Genomic DNA, 16,211 nt, shown 5'->3' with positions numbered 1-16,211 from the left:
CAGCTTGAGATGAGGGTTGCGTTTAGGACATCATGTGAGAATGCTGCCTCACACCCCTGCTGCTCTAAATAATATAAATCTTTCAACCGAAACCATTAAAGTTTGATTCCGGCGATGGCTGTACCTCACGCACACGTCATGACTCATCAACTGAGACGACATCACTGTGAGGCGAGCACATTTCACCAGACGGCAGACGACTCGCCAAATGATTCATGACATTTATTCAACAACATGCTGCATAATTCAAGCAGTTTCACTAATGAGTTCATTTCCAAAAAAACTCATTTACATTTTTTTTTTTTTTTTTTTTTAAAGTTGTTCACGTTACCTTTTAAATGTGGCCCAAACCATACGCCAGTTTGGTTCCTAAACTGACCCGCATACATTAAAGACCTCACAATGGCTCTTTCAGCAGAGGTAAACAAATAAAAGAAGGCAATGCCGGTGAAGCTGATGTGCAGTGAAGGCTGGCATCAAACCGCATGTTGATTAATTATGAGGGCGGAAGGTAAAAAAGGGTAAAATTTGAATAATGCATTCTGTGGAGTCGTACACGACCTCAATAACAGCAGAATGGATGGAAGAATAATCAGAACCAGGAAAGATGGGACACTTTAAACACATTCACACAAAATTTATTTCAAAATAGGCCACCCTTTGACTTTATTTGTCAGCATTTTTCTGCAAATCTTACAACTTATGAAGGATTTTGAGTTAAAATGGGCATAAATGCACACAATTTCAGCTTGGCTGTTCACACGGGTGACTTTTTTAAAGAAAATTTTCAATTAAATAAATACCTTAAGCAAGGAAAAAAATTCTAATATTTTTATTTAATTTTATCAAATAAATGCAGTCTTGGTAAATATAAGATGCTTCTTTCAAATCTTACTGTCCCCAAATTTTTCAAATATAATATGAAGATGCAAAACCATTACGTTCATCAAAGTTCTCAACAATTTTTATATAATTTAATGTTATAATATATTTTGTCATTATATGCAATTAAAATAACTTTATCTTAAATGTATACATCAGTACTAATATTTTAGCTTCTATTGTTCCTGTGCAAATATCTTATGTTATATAGCAAATACTGTATGTTTTGCACAGTTCTGTAATAAACAGTATTAAACTAGTCAGTTCAGTATTTTGATTTCTGCCAAGGGTAAATCATACATGCATTTATGATGAAAGTCAAGTTTGACTGAAACTGCATAGTGAAACAGAATATCTTCATTGTTCACAATGCAAAAAAACAAAAGGATGCATTTACAATTTATTTCCAGGCATGACACCGACCCAGATCAGAGGTAAAAAAGGTTAGATTCAATCTCAGAAATAAAATGCAAGAGTTTTATTTTTTAGGAGTACAACCGCTTGTCACTGGGGACGTGCACTTAAAGGGGCATCTTTTAATCTTATTTACCCCTAAAAGAGTCCTAGTACTTTATAAGTACTAAAGGGCTACAAAGTTTTTCAGAAGTCAGAAAGAGCTTTATTACCAAGTATGTTTACCCGCACACAAAGAATTTTACTTGAAGACAGAAGCTTCCAGTGCAGAAGAAAGTACAGACATAGTGCAAACATACATAAGAATAACACAGCAGAGATAGAATATAACACTAATAAGAAAACAGAAAACGAAATAATAATGCACTATACACAGACTTAGAATTGTAGAGGGTAAAAAGAGTAATTGTTTAAAAAGTTATTCCATTAATAGTAGTGTCCCAGTGAAAAGCCGCTGTAACCCTAAAGGTATAATTTTTGCACATTTTATGTCTGGCAGCAGTGTTCAGTACTATTGCTGGTAACAATATACCCCCCCCCCCCCCCCCCCCAAAAAAAAAGAAAAAGATCTGTGACGCATATGACGGGGGAAAAAATTACATTTGCGCCACACTCAGCTGTGAATGTAGCTTATGTTTGTTTTAATCTGAGGTTCTTCAGACAGAATCAGAGCAGACATGCGTAAGCTATGATGACTCAAAGAACAGGAAGAGAGAATTTGTCTGGCTTATTCACGTCATTAGTCATTTTCTGGCCACCTTATCAATAGAAATGGAAAGGACATAAAGGTGGAAAGGAACAAGACATGGAAATATGAGTCTGCCAGACTTGACCTCAAAGTCTGACTTTTTTTTTTATGAGGTTTACAAACATTATTAATCTTACATAATATATATATATATATATATATATATATATATATATATGATATACTACCATCTTCACCCTGCAATGGACAAATCAATAACGAAAATGTCTCTTTTTAAGATGATAGCGCTGCCATCTAGTGGACACGACTCCTCTGACCACAACAAGAATGCGCTGCACATGTAGGCCTACAGTTACACACACATGCACTTTCACACACATGGACTACAGAAATGTACTCTGTATACTGTAAGCCAATGAAGTGCCACGTCGGCTAAAAGACTCAATAATCCAAAGTCAGCGCACAGATGTGAGGAGCGAGATCTGAGCAGAACTGATCTGCTGTCAGTCAACAGGACACATCCTCCCTGCTGTAATTACATATGTCCGGCTCAGACTACAGCAAATAATGAGCAGCCTGCTTAAAGATTCAGAGCCACTGACACCGCCTGCAGCGCGAGGCATCGTCCAACTCAATCACAAACACAAACACTCGATGGATTCATCTGAATGGTAATTCATTTTACAAACACATCAAAGACATCTGTGTTAATGTTATTATTATTAGTGCTGTCAAACGACTAATCGTGATTAATCACATCCAAAATAAATGTTTTTGTATACATAATATATGAGTGTGTACGGAGTGTATTTATTATGCATATATAAATACAAACACATGCATATATATTTAAGAAAAATATGTTGTGTTTATATAATAATAATAATAATAATAATAATAATAATAATAATAATAATAATAATGATAATAAAAATATATAAACACATGTAAATATTTTCAGGATATATTCTGAATGTATTTATAATGTGTATATTTATATATACACATAACAAATAAACATTGTACACATGAACATATTATGTAAACCAAAACTTCTATTTTGGATGCGATTAATCGCCTGACAGCACTAGCCATTATGAAAAACATACTATTTAAGGATTATTTAATAAGCAGTATGCATATATTTCTTATTACAGGTTTAGAATTTCAAATATTCACAATGAATTCACATGTGATATAAAAATTAAATATTTGGTGCTGTAAATTAAAGCATGATGTGTATCATGACAATGATTGTTTTGGTACAAAATTATGGGTTCCCCAAAATACATAGAAAATATCATAAAATTGCAAAAAATATTGCATAAATCTGAAAATACTGAGTTTCTTTGGCTCTTTGGCCTAGCCCTAGCAAACCTATTCTTTTAAAATGGCAGTTGAAGTGTTTACAGATGACTGCCCAAATGCACCAGCCCCTGCAGCTCTTATTGCTGTTTACTGAAGCTCCATGGAGCACCAGAGACTCTCCCACAGAGAGAGAAAGATGAAAACACGTGAGCTTTCACTCCCAGACATCCCTGCAGGAGCAGCAGCTGTGCGGGGCAGATCAAACATCACCTCTACTTTTCACACACTCATATAGTTAAAAATAAAAAAATTATAATGAAAAATATATATCCCTCACATCAACATGCGCATGTGGGCTGACGCGCATAACACCAGCCAAACATAGTCTGAGAAACATGTGTAAAACTTGATGACACACTTACACCCTATGCACTTACATCACGTTATAGATGAAAAGTGAATATGCTTGTCACACCTCTGTTGAGTGCTTAATCCTGTTCTGTTCACACTGAGCTTGGTTAGTTTCCAGAGTGGAAAATGCATTTCATAACCAAATTCACTATGGAAAAGTTCAGGAAGTGACAACTGCATATTAAAGATGTCTGTACATAACTTCTTACAAATGCAATGACATCACTATTTTGGATAGAAGAGCTTTGGATAGAAGAGCTATCCAAGTTGCTACATTTTAATATCAGACTTCTCACCAGTTGGTTCTACCACCAGCTTTAACTGCAACTCTTATGTTATAGTTGAGTACTTATTTTAGTTTTAAATAGTTGTGCTGCTTACTATTTTTGTAGGAACCATGGTACATTTTTTTTGATGAATAGAAAGTTAATAAGAACAGCTTTTATTTAAAATATAATTTTGTAACATTATGCAGTACTTTACTGTCACTTTTGATCAATTTGATACATCCTTGCTCAATAAAATACTTTTTTTTTCAAACTTTTATTTATTTATTTGTAAACGTTTATTTATTAGAGGATCAACCCCATGAGATGAAACATCTCGTTTTCATGGGGGTCCTCAGGATCATGTCCAAACAATATAGAACAGGAGAACAACACAGTAGATACAATCAAATAAAACCAAAAATCTAAATAATCATATTTATATAGTAATACAAAAAAATAAAATCAGCGCATAGTTTATAATGGTATTATGGTATATAATACTTCATAATATAAGATTTATTAGAGACAGACAACATAAACAATGACAAGAACTTATATTGGGAAATCAATATAATTCCATATAGACAAATTTCAATCCCTGCCAGACCTCTAAACCTCAAATTAACATTCATGTTTCTAGTTTACAGCTGCAACCATCACAGGTACAAAAATGGACACTTCTGTAGACAAACAGAACGATCATTTAGGCCATTTTTAAAGATTTGTTTAATTCCCCAAACTGTCTGTGTGCATATGGCCAGACATTATGACATTTACATTTTTACATTTAATAGTAGAGTTACATCATGGTGGGAAAAATCTTTTCTGGGATTCTTCATGAGGGAAAGCACACAGATTATTTTACCAGCGTTCATAAAGTCATGAAATCCACTATGACATAGTAGACTTTCTAATAGTGCAATAAGCTCTTCAAACTGAATAAAAATTTCCATTTTGCTCTGGCCGCCCCTTCAAAAGAGTCAACAATTTTCCCATGGACTCTAACACAGTCTGTCTAATGTCTGTAGGCTATATGCTACTTTTCCACCGATCTAGTGAAAGCTGGGTCGCCACAGTCTCATCTGCCAGTCTAGTACCAACTTCTCACGCTTCCTCTGCCCATCTTCCACCAGTGCTACCCAAACAGTTTCCCAGGTAACATGCAAAACAAGAGCATGTGTGTTTAAACATAAAGGTAACCTGGCATACATGTGGTTCCTACTCATAAACTGAATGGTTCATCTTTAGTCTCAACAGTGCAAATAGCTTTGTTCCACCCACCAACCAGACTGTGAACACAGTACACTGATGAATTGTCACTTACTGGTCAGGTGCAGGTGCAGGTGCTGCCATTCGCACCAGTAACACATGCCAGCACCACCACAGGCCTGTTAAAGAGACACGTTATCCTCAAAGGCCCATGAGAGAAGCATAGAGACACCCAAGAGGTTACAAAGATGATGCACATGTCTCATTTCTGCTATTTCCTGTGGTAAAAATTAACCAGGGCTCACTACAAAAATACTACAGAAAGGTGGGTTGAGCCCCACAAAACAAGACCCCTGTGGCCTAAAGAAGGCACCTAATATGATTGTTTGCATTTAAAAATAATTAAAGAAATAGCTTACTCAGAAATGAAAGGTTGTCAGCATCATTTTTTGTCATTCCAAACCTGTGTGCACTTTTTAATCCCCCTGTAAAATAGGGTTACCATTAGCCACTGTTTTCACTACAATGAAAGTAATGAGGAGTGAGGCTGCAAAATTTTAATAGCTTGTAATAAAAAGGCTTTTTTCACTTATACATTTAGTAAGCTGCTACTGTAACCTCTGTCACCAGTAAGTTCAAATTAGTGATCCAAACTCAAGAACAAATTATCATGAGGTGTTTCCCAAAAGCATTGTTAGCGAACTACAGTTTTGTTGTTACCGACATAGTACAACAATTCAGTGTATCCCGAAACCAGTTCCAACAAACATTTGCAAACAGCACTGCAAACTTGTTTTGTGGAAACCCAGCTCTCCACCCGTGTTTACAAACACAGTTTCATGTTAGTAAGACATAGACTTAAACTGATTGTTTTTAATCAACAAAATAGTCCTCAGATGTCATTTCATTGTTTACAGCAATAATCTGACATTAATTTAATCTCAAACTAATTAGCAGAAGTTTTTAAATTAAGAAATTTGGCAGACATCATTGATTTCTTCAACAATCTATCATACTGCCACACCACACCGTTGAATGCGAAACACACCCAAGATTGTTCTTTGAACTGAATCAACTGATTCATTAAAAAGATTTGACTCGTTTGCACCGATAGATAGCCTATTGGGCAGTGCACCAATATTTACTCAAAATAAGTAACTAGCTCACAAACCTCATGAAATCAAATTTTCAGTGAATAACGATTTAAATGTTGGTCTGTTCCTTACACAAACAAATGCTATGGCTTTAAGAAGACTGGAAATAAGAGTGAATACGTAGAAGTAGACTATGCTCATGATGGCCTTTTGTCATTTTCGGAGTTTGACATCCCCAAAACTTGCCAGGATATTCTTAAAAAAAAAAGAAAAAAAAAAATCTCCTGTTGAATTTCACAAAAGAAAGTGGAAACTTATTTGGAAATGACATGAGGGTAAGGAAATGATGACAGAACATTCATTTCTGGGTGAACTATGGCTTTAATAAGAACAACTCTTTGAAAATGCCACATGAAATGACAAGTCAGGCCCTCTGAGTCAAACGCTAACTCAGGGTGCATTACCATCAGAGCGCTTTACGCCTGCACAAAAAAAGCACGTCATCTCAAAGCATCAGAGGATTCTCTCCTCTGGGTTATGGATGTCTTACCTTGACTGCCGCTGCCGCTGCTGAGAGAATGCAGAGGAGTAGAAGTCGAGCTGGCGCTCGCCGTGGGCAGCTCTCCGTTATTCAACTGTTTGACCCTCTTGAGGTGAGACTTTCCATTGTAGTGGACCTGAGCCTGCGCAGCCGAGTGCAGCTGGATGTTGCAGACTTCACAGAGCGAGTAGAGCAGCTTCTTCTTCTCCTGCTGGAGCTGCATGTTGGAGTCGCTGGGATCCTTTACCTCCATGCAGCCTTGGATGGCGAAGCAGAGTTGTCCATTTTCTATCAGCTGGGTGGGGCTCAAGGGGGTCTTCATACCTGCGGGACAACAGAGAGACGAGGGGCTGAAATGCAGAAAGTGTTTAATGAAAACCAGGATTGGTGATGACTCACCTTCTGAATTCTGCATCACCCCACACAAAGCTTTTACGAAAACCAGGTGGGGAGAGTTTACATCCTAAAACCACCAAGGTAGAGAACCTAAAACGTGTGTGAGTGCGGATGTCTGGAGCACTTGTGTGGGCTACACGGGTGGCTGAATATTGGTTGACTCCTCCCATCCGCACCCTCAAGCCAAGATTCCTCACTTACGGAATGGGCACAGAGCTACGGACTGACCTCCTGTGCCCATCTGTTGCCTTTGGTAAGAGACCCGACTCGCATACCTCATGACCACGGTTCTTACACAACCATCGTGAAGACAGTCGTCCCGGGGGGCACGAGCAGCTACAAAGGGCTTATTCCTGTCAGTGGCAGCAGATGCCAAAATGGCTAGTGTGTGTCTTGGGGTCTGTAAGACTGAATAAATTACATAAAACATCCCTCCCGAGCCTCGACCTCTCCAGCACTACAATTGAATGGCCGGCGTAATGGATAGCTGCAAAAGGGGAGTGTTGCGCTCTGGGAAACGGTGATCTCTTTAATCTGAAAATTGCAAAAACTGCAGATCTACCCAGTCTGCACTAATGCCACGGCTGGAGGCTTCCTGGGCTGGATAATAAAGGATAAAGAAGCATAAAGATACCAATTGAGTCAGCTGCACTTTTGAGGGCATGCTGGGGATGAAATATCCATCGCTGTGCTCACGCATGCGTGTGTACAGGACTGTGAGAAGAGATAGACTGCTGCTAAGCTCAGCCAATGAATCTCATGAAAACATGTCTACAATTAACCCCTACAAAAAAAAAAAAATGCATTTGGATATTATTTTGATGATATTATTATTATTATCATTATTAATTATTATTATTATTAAATTGTGTCTGGACTTATAACTGAGTTGCATATTATTGAGTATTATTGTAATTAACAGTAAAATAATTATTATTTTATATATTTATAATTATTTTATATAAAACATTTATTTAGTCTGGGCACTCAAATCATAAAAGTGGGGAATCTCCTAATAAATAAAAGACAATGAAACAAATATTATGATGTACAAATATTATGCACACCAAGATGTGCAACTATTTTTCAAATGCATAGTCAACAAGAAATAATATATAAAATCTAAATTGTACATACTGTATATAGTGCATACGTGTGTTATATATATATAAAATAATACTAAATGTATATTAAAAATAATCTATTTATGCAATAATACTTATACAGTGGTTCTGCAATTTAAACAGTGTTTAAATATAACATTCTTTCTGTTGTTTAATGAAAATATATTATTTAAATTTACTTTTACCATATTGCAGAATTGCAGGGGAAATATACTGAATTACCACGACAATTTCACAATACAAATTAATTTCATTTAAGAGCAATAACGTTTCTTGTTTCTTCCTTTTGATTTTAGGGTTAAACGACCCAGACATGGATGCAAGTATAAAGGCTGCACACATGGAGTCCGTGTTTGGGTCTCTGTCCAGTAATCCTCCCGACACTGTCTCAGTAATCTCTGTGGGCAGCTGCACACTCTAATCCCTGCAGATAAACTTCCTCTAACTTCCTCTGCCTCTCGCGCCATTCAGCTCTCCTCCATTCCTTAGCACTTTCTCAAGGATCGATTGTATTCAGAGAAAGAAAAACTGTAAGTGAAAATCCCTGATGTTAATCACTTTCTTGCAATGTTGTGAATCTGTTTCTCGAAATCCCTGCTATTACTTAAGCTTGAGCTTTGCTCTACTTTGTGGTGGAAATGAGGCCAGTGAGAAAAAAAGAGAGAGAAGCTGCAGTGGTTTTGGTGACCTGTATTTGCAGGCAGGGTTTCCAGATATGTTGTGTGATTTGTGTCCTGGGGTTTGGAGGAAGTAATCCGCCTATGATGCTCAGTTCTCATCACAGACACATCTGTTTATTTAGCGCTCAACTAATCAACCAGCCAGGGTCCTCTACTCTCCTCCAGGGTCATCTTCAACACTTCGAACTCAAACTTTCTACACAATATTCAATTTATATACTTAAAAAAAATAAAATAAAAAAAAAAGGCGCTTCACGAGGCAATAGAATAACCTTTTTGTCTAAATGGTTCCATAAAGAACCTTTAACATTGCAGAAACTTTTCATTTCACAAAAAAAGTTATTTGTGGTGAAATAATGTTCTTCAGATTCTAAAAAAAGAAGTAAGAGATTGTTCTATAAAGAACCTTTTATTAAATGGCTCTATGTATTTGGGACCAAAAATGGTTCTTTATGGCATCGCTGTGAAAAACCTTTTAAGCACCTTTATTTTTAAGAGTGTACTGCATTTTTTTTTTTAATCATTTTTATCACTTTTTATCTTACAATTCTGAATTTCTTCCCCTCAAGTTTTTTTTTTTTTTTAATAAATAAAAAAATCCATAGGCCACTGATAGAAATTAGTTAAGAAATAACTAATACAGATCAAACTAGGAAATCTAGGAAATCAAAATTATTTGATTAGTTGAAGAATTCTGGTGTATATACACAATACTAGGTGGAAATGATCAAACATGCAACAGACAGCTTTAATATTTAAAGGGAATATTATGCTGAACATGTCACTTTATTTCACTATATTGCAGAAGTGATATTACCCACTGTACAGGAACATTTTTGTAAAACTGCTTGCATTTGTATATAAAAAAAAATTATATAAAATATGATGTGAAATTCGGTGTCATATGGTTTGTCACACGCCTGTACAAAACAACAAGAGTGATTATTTAGTGAGTTATTACTTTAATCTTTTTTAATAATCTGAACTGCATCACACAACAGATAAAACTGAACTGAACAGACAACAGATAATTTGGTATTTTAATTGTTTATTAAATGCTCTTTCTATATATAATAGGGAGGCCATGAATGCAGTAATCTTGAATCAGATCATAGATCAAAGCTGCAGCCCAAGAACTATAAAACGTTATCAATGTGACTGATCAGTGGAACACTATGGCCTTTTGAAATTTATGAAGCAGTTGGACTGTGTGACAAGTGCAAACATTGCTCAGACCTTTCTCTGAAGGTCTTTCCGGAAAATGCATTTAATACAGAGTCAAAATAAAGAGTGCTTTGATCCGGATACTGAATTTCCACAAAACATCCATTACAGCACTCCAGTACAGAGAAAAACAGACTGAAGTGGACAATTCAAAACCGGTCAAAAGGCTTTGTTTCTTAGGAAAACACTTGATTGTTCTATGATAAAGTCCACCATTGCATGAAATTGTCTAACTGTGTATCAGAATTCAAGGTTTCATTTACTGATTAAGCCAGATAGCAGAGCAAATGCAAATTTTTTGATGCAAGATACGACAGACTGAGGGGTTTCAAATAGCGTGAGAACATTCATTGCAAATGCATTATATTAGTATGCAGAATGTGGAAGCTGAATGTGATTTTGGCAGAGCTTTGACTGATTACCTCGTTCATTTCATTCCACATTCTTCGTAGTTATCCGTTCTTGAACATTTCGTACCCTCAAATCATTCCCAACACATCCACATACTATTAACCTGCCTCTATTTCTCTTTCTCTTGCGCTCCAGAGATATAACTCCTAAAGGTCAGGTGATTATTGCATTAAAACAAATGCGATATGATAGATGTCAAGCTGTGGTCATGTCAGATGGACGCCTGAGGGCAAAGCGGAGACCGCCGGCTGAGGAAACTCTTGTTTTTATATTAGAATCAATGAAACATACTCCCTCCCCAAACTGCTTCTCCTCCCTCAGCTTTAAGATGGAGAGCTGGGCACTCAAGCATGACATGTGCAATCAATGTTGAGATTCTGTCAGACAACAGGAAGTTAATCAGGTGCTCACAGGTCAATCCAGTCAAGCAAACGCTAATAAAAGGAGATGCCTGATGCAAAAAAAAAAAAAAAGAGGAGAAACAAAATCCAGTTCTTCACTAAAGCTACTAAAGAGGTCAGAGAGTTTAGCATGGTAATATACATGGCAGAGCAAGTACCGAGACTTGCCACTGCCAATGCATCCACAGACATGCTGCAGCACATATAACATATGAAATAACCCCTATATATAACATATATGAAATCACTCCGTAGCAGGTCTAGACAGGTGGAGCTGGGGAAGGTGGGGGATTCTGAAGCATGCTGCAATTGCTACAGCAAGCACTAGATGAATATTTGAATGCTGAGCAATAAACTCATCATCTGCTGATGTGAAGAGACACCAATCAGCTGTGTCATGTGAATAATCATGTGATTACATCTCATACAGAGCAGTACCCACAGTATCTTTCTATGTAGAGTAGCTAGAGTCCATTTATTAAGTGAAGGCGGTTCTGTTTGTGACATGATACGACAGAATTGGTGCTCCCAGTCTAGACAGCTTTGCTGATTATAATGGGGGTGATCTAGTTTTATTGCACTGCACTCATAGAATGTACATGAGAGAAATACTAATCTTAAAAAAAGAGAGAGAAAGGATCTTAGGGAACCATGAAAAAAAGTGAGTTTATCTACACTCTGTTTAGAGATCATTTCCAAATAGAGGTATGTATGTGGTTCAACAATGAATCAGGAATCAGCACTAAACACATGTCTGAAGTATAATGGTTTGTGGCCCTTGGCACAGAGTTTGAATGGGTGACCTTTGTGTGGGCAGGTGCTGAAGAATATACTGCAGGCAATATTTAAGAGCCGCAGAAGGTAAATGTTATTGCTTTGGCACCCTTAGCTTCTATAACAGTTTGGGCTTAATTACCAGCTTTACCCTGATATTGAGTTCTATGCCAGGTTGTGGGAGTTGAATAAAAATAGCAACAGTAACTAAAAATCACTGTTCATCTAGAGACCACAGGCAGTGATAGAGAGAGACAGAGAGAGAGAGGGAGAAGATAAAAAAAGATGGATATGAAGCATCTTTTTTCTTTGAATGCTACAGATAAAAAGTCTATCCTTCAGATATCTAAAATGGATGTCCTGGGATATCACACTTGTCTCGGTTACAACACTAGTGTCTAAAACAGCAAAAAAATCAATTAGAAATGTTCAGTTTTTGCAGGGTATTTTATTGATTACAGTATTTAATACTTTTTAAAGAATAGAAATCTGTATGTCTTTGTGTCACTGGAACCTTAAAAAGTAATGGCACAAGTAAAAAAAAAAAAAAAAAAAAAAAACGAACATAATAACAATAGAAGCACGCTTGTGTAAATTATTCAATACTATTTAAATAATTGAAGACTTCCAAAGTATGCATCACTGGAACTTTAAAAAGTAATGCCACAACTTCTTAAAAAAAAAAGAAAAAAAGCATAAGCAATAGTATACTTTCATCAGCAATCACTTCTAATTATGAAATTCATCTCTAATTGCAAAAAAAAAAAAAAAAAAGAATGAATGAAAGAAAAAAAAAAAAAGGCAAAAGAAACCACAGACAGACAGAGATCTGGTTTTAACATGCATTTTAAATGTGACCCTGGACCCTGGTCTTAAGTCGCTGGGGTATATTTTTAACAATCCCCAAAAATACATTGTATAGGCCAAAATTATAGATTTTTCTTTTATGCCAAAAATCATTAGGATATTAAGTAAAGATCATGTTCCATGAAGATATTTTGGAAATTTCTATTTCTCGTTAATGCGCATTTCATCAGTAAAGCCGGTTCTCTAATCAGCGGTTAATTCCATCAGGTGCGTGATTTCACATAGAGCAGCTTTTACTACACAGAGCCGTTGTTAATAGAGAAGATGCGCAAATCCACTTCATTTTCAGCATTTATTGGCGCATCTTCTCAGTTAACAAGGGCTCTGTGTAGTAAAAGCTGCTCTATGTGAAATCACGCACCTGATGGAATTAACCGCTGATTAGAGAACCGGCTTTACTGACGAGATGCGCATTAACGATCGGCCGATCGTGATCGGAGCACCCCTAGAAATTTCCTACCATTAATATATCAAAAATTAATTTTTGATTGGTAATATGCAATGCTTAGAATTCATTTGGACAATTATAAAGGCAATTTTCTCTCTTTTTTTTGTTTTGTTTTGCACACTCAGATTCCAGATTTTCAAATAGTTGTATCTAAATAATGAACAATAATTAAAATAATACATTTTAAAATAATGAAAATTTTCATAATGCATATTGCATTTTCATAATTTATTATTATTACATAATGATACATCAAAAGATTTAAAAACAAAATGCATTTTTGGACACTTCAACATAAAATTTGTGCTTTAAAATTGTTTGACCATTTAAAAATACTCAGTGGTAATACTCAGAGGTCAAAAATACCACTCCAAGTTATTGCATATTAAACACCAAATATATATTTTCCCTTCAGTATAACCAAATACATTTTTAGCTTTTCACACTGCACCTGGTTAGGACATGGTACGAATGCTAGAAAGCACATCAGAAAAGTAAGAAATTACTTCAAAGCTCTCCCACGAATCGTAAAGATTGAGAGAGACTCGTATCGCACCCTGTCATCCGTGCCGATTTCAAACTTACGGCCCATTATGAAACCCCCAGCTAAAATCTCACAGATGGAAAGGCCGTGGATGTGTTTCTGCAGCCTAATTCCACGCTAATTCCTTTCACTGGAAGCTCTTAGCAGAAACACAGAAAAACTAAATGAATGTGAAAGTTTTCCACTCCGTGTGCGTCTGTCACACACAGGGAGGGCTTGGCACGCACATGCGTAACATCTGGACAGGAAGTGGTCTGTTAATGGAGGGTCGGCAACTTACAGCAGTGTCAGGTGAGGACTGGAGTCTCAACTGCAAAGCTGTTCACAGATGTCCTCAATGTGCCTTTGACCAGGGCACATGAAAATTACATAGCCATTAATACCGATCAACTATAAGCAGTTTTGTACAGAAAATTCTTGTGCCGATGAGATCGTGAGCTCAGCAGACATATGTTGGCTTGAGTTAGACAAAAATATACAATGACTCTTAAAAGCTGACAGAACAGACAGAGAGACAGTCGTTAAGTAGAGCATTGGATCGGCATTAGTTGTGTTGATAGGGGTCTTTCACAATGCTGAAGTGTGTGGAAATAGAAGAGGTAAAACTGCTTACAATGGGGTTTGGTATCACTGCACCTGCTCTGCCGGTTACACACAGCATGCGTTCCTGATGAGTGACCTCTCAGATTCAGCACATGAAGAAACTAACTATGAGGGAAGGAACATTTCCTCTAAAATTATCCATCTCAGATTCACATAAGTAACTCAATAAAGCAGAAAATTCATAATTGGCTGTTTCTGGACAAAAAAAAAAGAAGTGTTAATGAAAGACCGTGCTACTGATGCTTTTATATATAACTTGGTACCGGTATTTTCAACTTCTCTAATTGGAAACGGAGCATGAGCAATGGGAAATTTTATAATTCACCAAACTTATTGGGTTTCTCCTCTCCGACAAGCTTCGTAATGAAAGATGGTGTTATGAAAGAACTGCAGAATCTAGATTTTTTTCATTTCCTACACAAAATGTCAGTTGTGTTTGCGCTTACAAATTAACTTACAGTGAAGGAACATTTTGACCTGTGGTTCGTAACAATAATAAAAGCATTGGAATTTGCCTCATATATTGGCTTGGGTGGGTGGAAGGTTGTCAAACTTTTATTAGTCAATTCTAATATTACAATTCACCAAAGATACTGTGAAATATTATTGCAATTTAAAATAAGAGGTTTGTCATTTACTCCTGTGATGGCCTAAATTTTTAGCAGTCATTACGCCGGTCTTCAGTGTCACATGATCCTTCAGAAATTATTCTAATATGGTGATTGCGTAACATTTATCAATGATGAAAACAGTTGTACTGTTCAATTAAATATCACCATTTTGGCACTGAATATTTCAAGTAAACAGTCAGACACAAAGAAATACATTAAAATAATTGCGTCTGTACAGAGGACGTTTAAAATCAGCTGTCAGTCAACAGGCCTTAGCAAACATACTGTATTCAATGATTTTCACTTAACAGCAATCCACACCTATAAAACAGAGAGCATATCACTGAAGAAAAAATACATTTTCAATGAGAAAATAAAACGGGCTTATCGCATGGACAGTCACAGGCACATGAGCACACACATTCTAAGACGGACTTTAAATAACGGTGATGAGACTTGACTGTATTTTCCACTCATTATCAAACAGATCTATGGAGAGACAAGCTGATGAAGAAAGAGTCGGATAGAGAGAGTGAAGAGGGGATTTGAAAATAGAGTGAAAGAGACAGAAATAAAAAAAAGAAGGCTGTGAGAGTTAGATCAATAGAGGATTCATATTGCAAACAAGAAAGACATTACATCTAAACGTTTGGGGTCAATAAGATTTTGTTTGACTCTTTAAAGAAATTCATTATTTTAATCAGAAAGAATGCATTAAACTTATCAAAAGTGTTAGTAAAGAAATGTATACTGTTACAAAAATTATCTTTTAAGATGAATCCTGTCTTTTGAACTTTCTATTCATCAAAGAACTCTTGAGCAGCATATCCTCACAAAAAAAGCATTTTAAACTATATTTATACAGTTTTGTCTTTAATATTCTGGTTAACTATTCACAATTTGGTGTTTTTGAATGAATGAGCTGAATGAATGGCTCAATGGCTTACTTATAAAGACAATGACTAGTTTAGTTTCTGAATGAATCAGTGCTTTTAATCAATCGGCTGACTGAATGAGTCAATGACTCACTCAAAAATACAAATAACTAGTTTTATGTCAGAATGAATCAATGTTTTTAAACAAATAATTTAAAATGCCCAAATTATGCCATTTATAAAGTTGCTAATATTATTTTATGAGTCTCTTGCATGCATGCAAGGTCAAAAAACACATTAGTTTTCAAAAAAAAAAAAAAAAAATTGATTTAATTTTACATATTTTCAAAATTATTCCTAAATGACTCGTACAAAGCAGTTCAAAGAATCAGTCTCATTAAACCCCTTCTTTCCGT

General features: G+C 36.0%; 1 protein-coding gene across 5 annotated transcripts in view; it reads right to left on the bottom strand.

Moving 5' to 3' along the window:
• Positions 1-16,211, bottom strand: part of znf385b (zinc finger protein 385B) — a 123,991-nt gene that overhangs the window by 91,588 nt on the left and 16,192 nt on the right. For 2 of the 5 annotated variants that reach the window (XM_026271291.1, XM_026271290.1), the window contains one exon: positions 6,847-7,161. The exons of 1 other annotated variant lie outside the window; for it this stretch is intronic. In XM_026271291.1, coding sequence (XP_026127076.1) covers positions 6,847-7,159 — 313 coding nt within the window. In that variant the 5' untranslated portion in view covers positions 7,160-7,161. Of the gene's footprint in view, positions 1-6,846; positions 7,162-7,236; positions 7,989-16,211 lie in introns of those variants that run through there. 2 more of the 5 variants (XM_026271289.1, XM_026271292.1) reach the window with 2 other exon arrangements.

The sequence above is a fragment of the Carassius auratus genome, chromosome 9 (genome assembly GCF_003368295.1).
Source record: "Carassius auratus strain Wakin chromosome 9, ASM336829v1, whole genome shotgun sequence".
NCBI lineage: Eukaryota > Metazoa > Chordata > Actinopteri > Cypriniformes > Cyprinidae > Carassius > Carassius auratus.
Note: the sequence above shows the minus strand (reverse complement) of the source record. Positions and strands in the feature narration are given on the sequence as shown.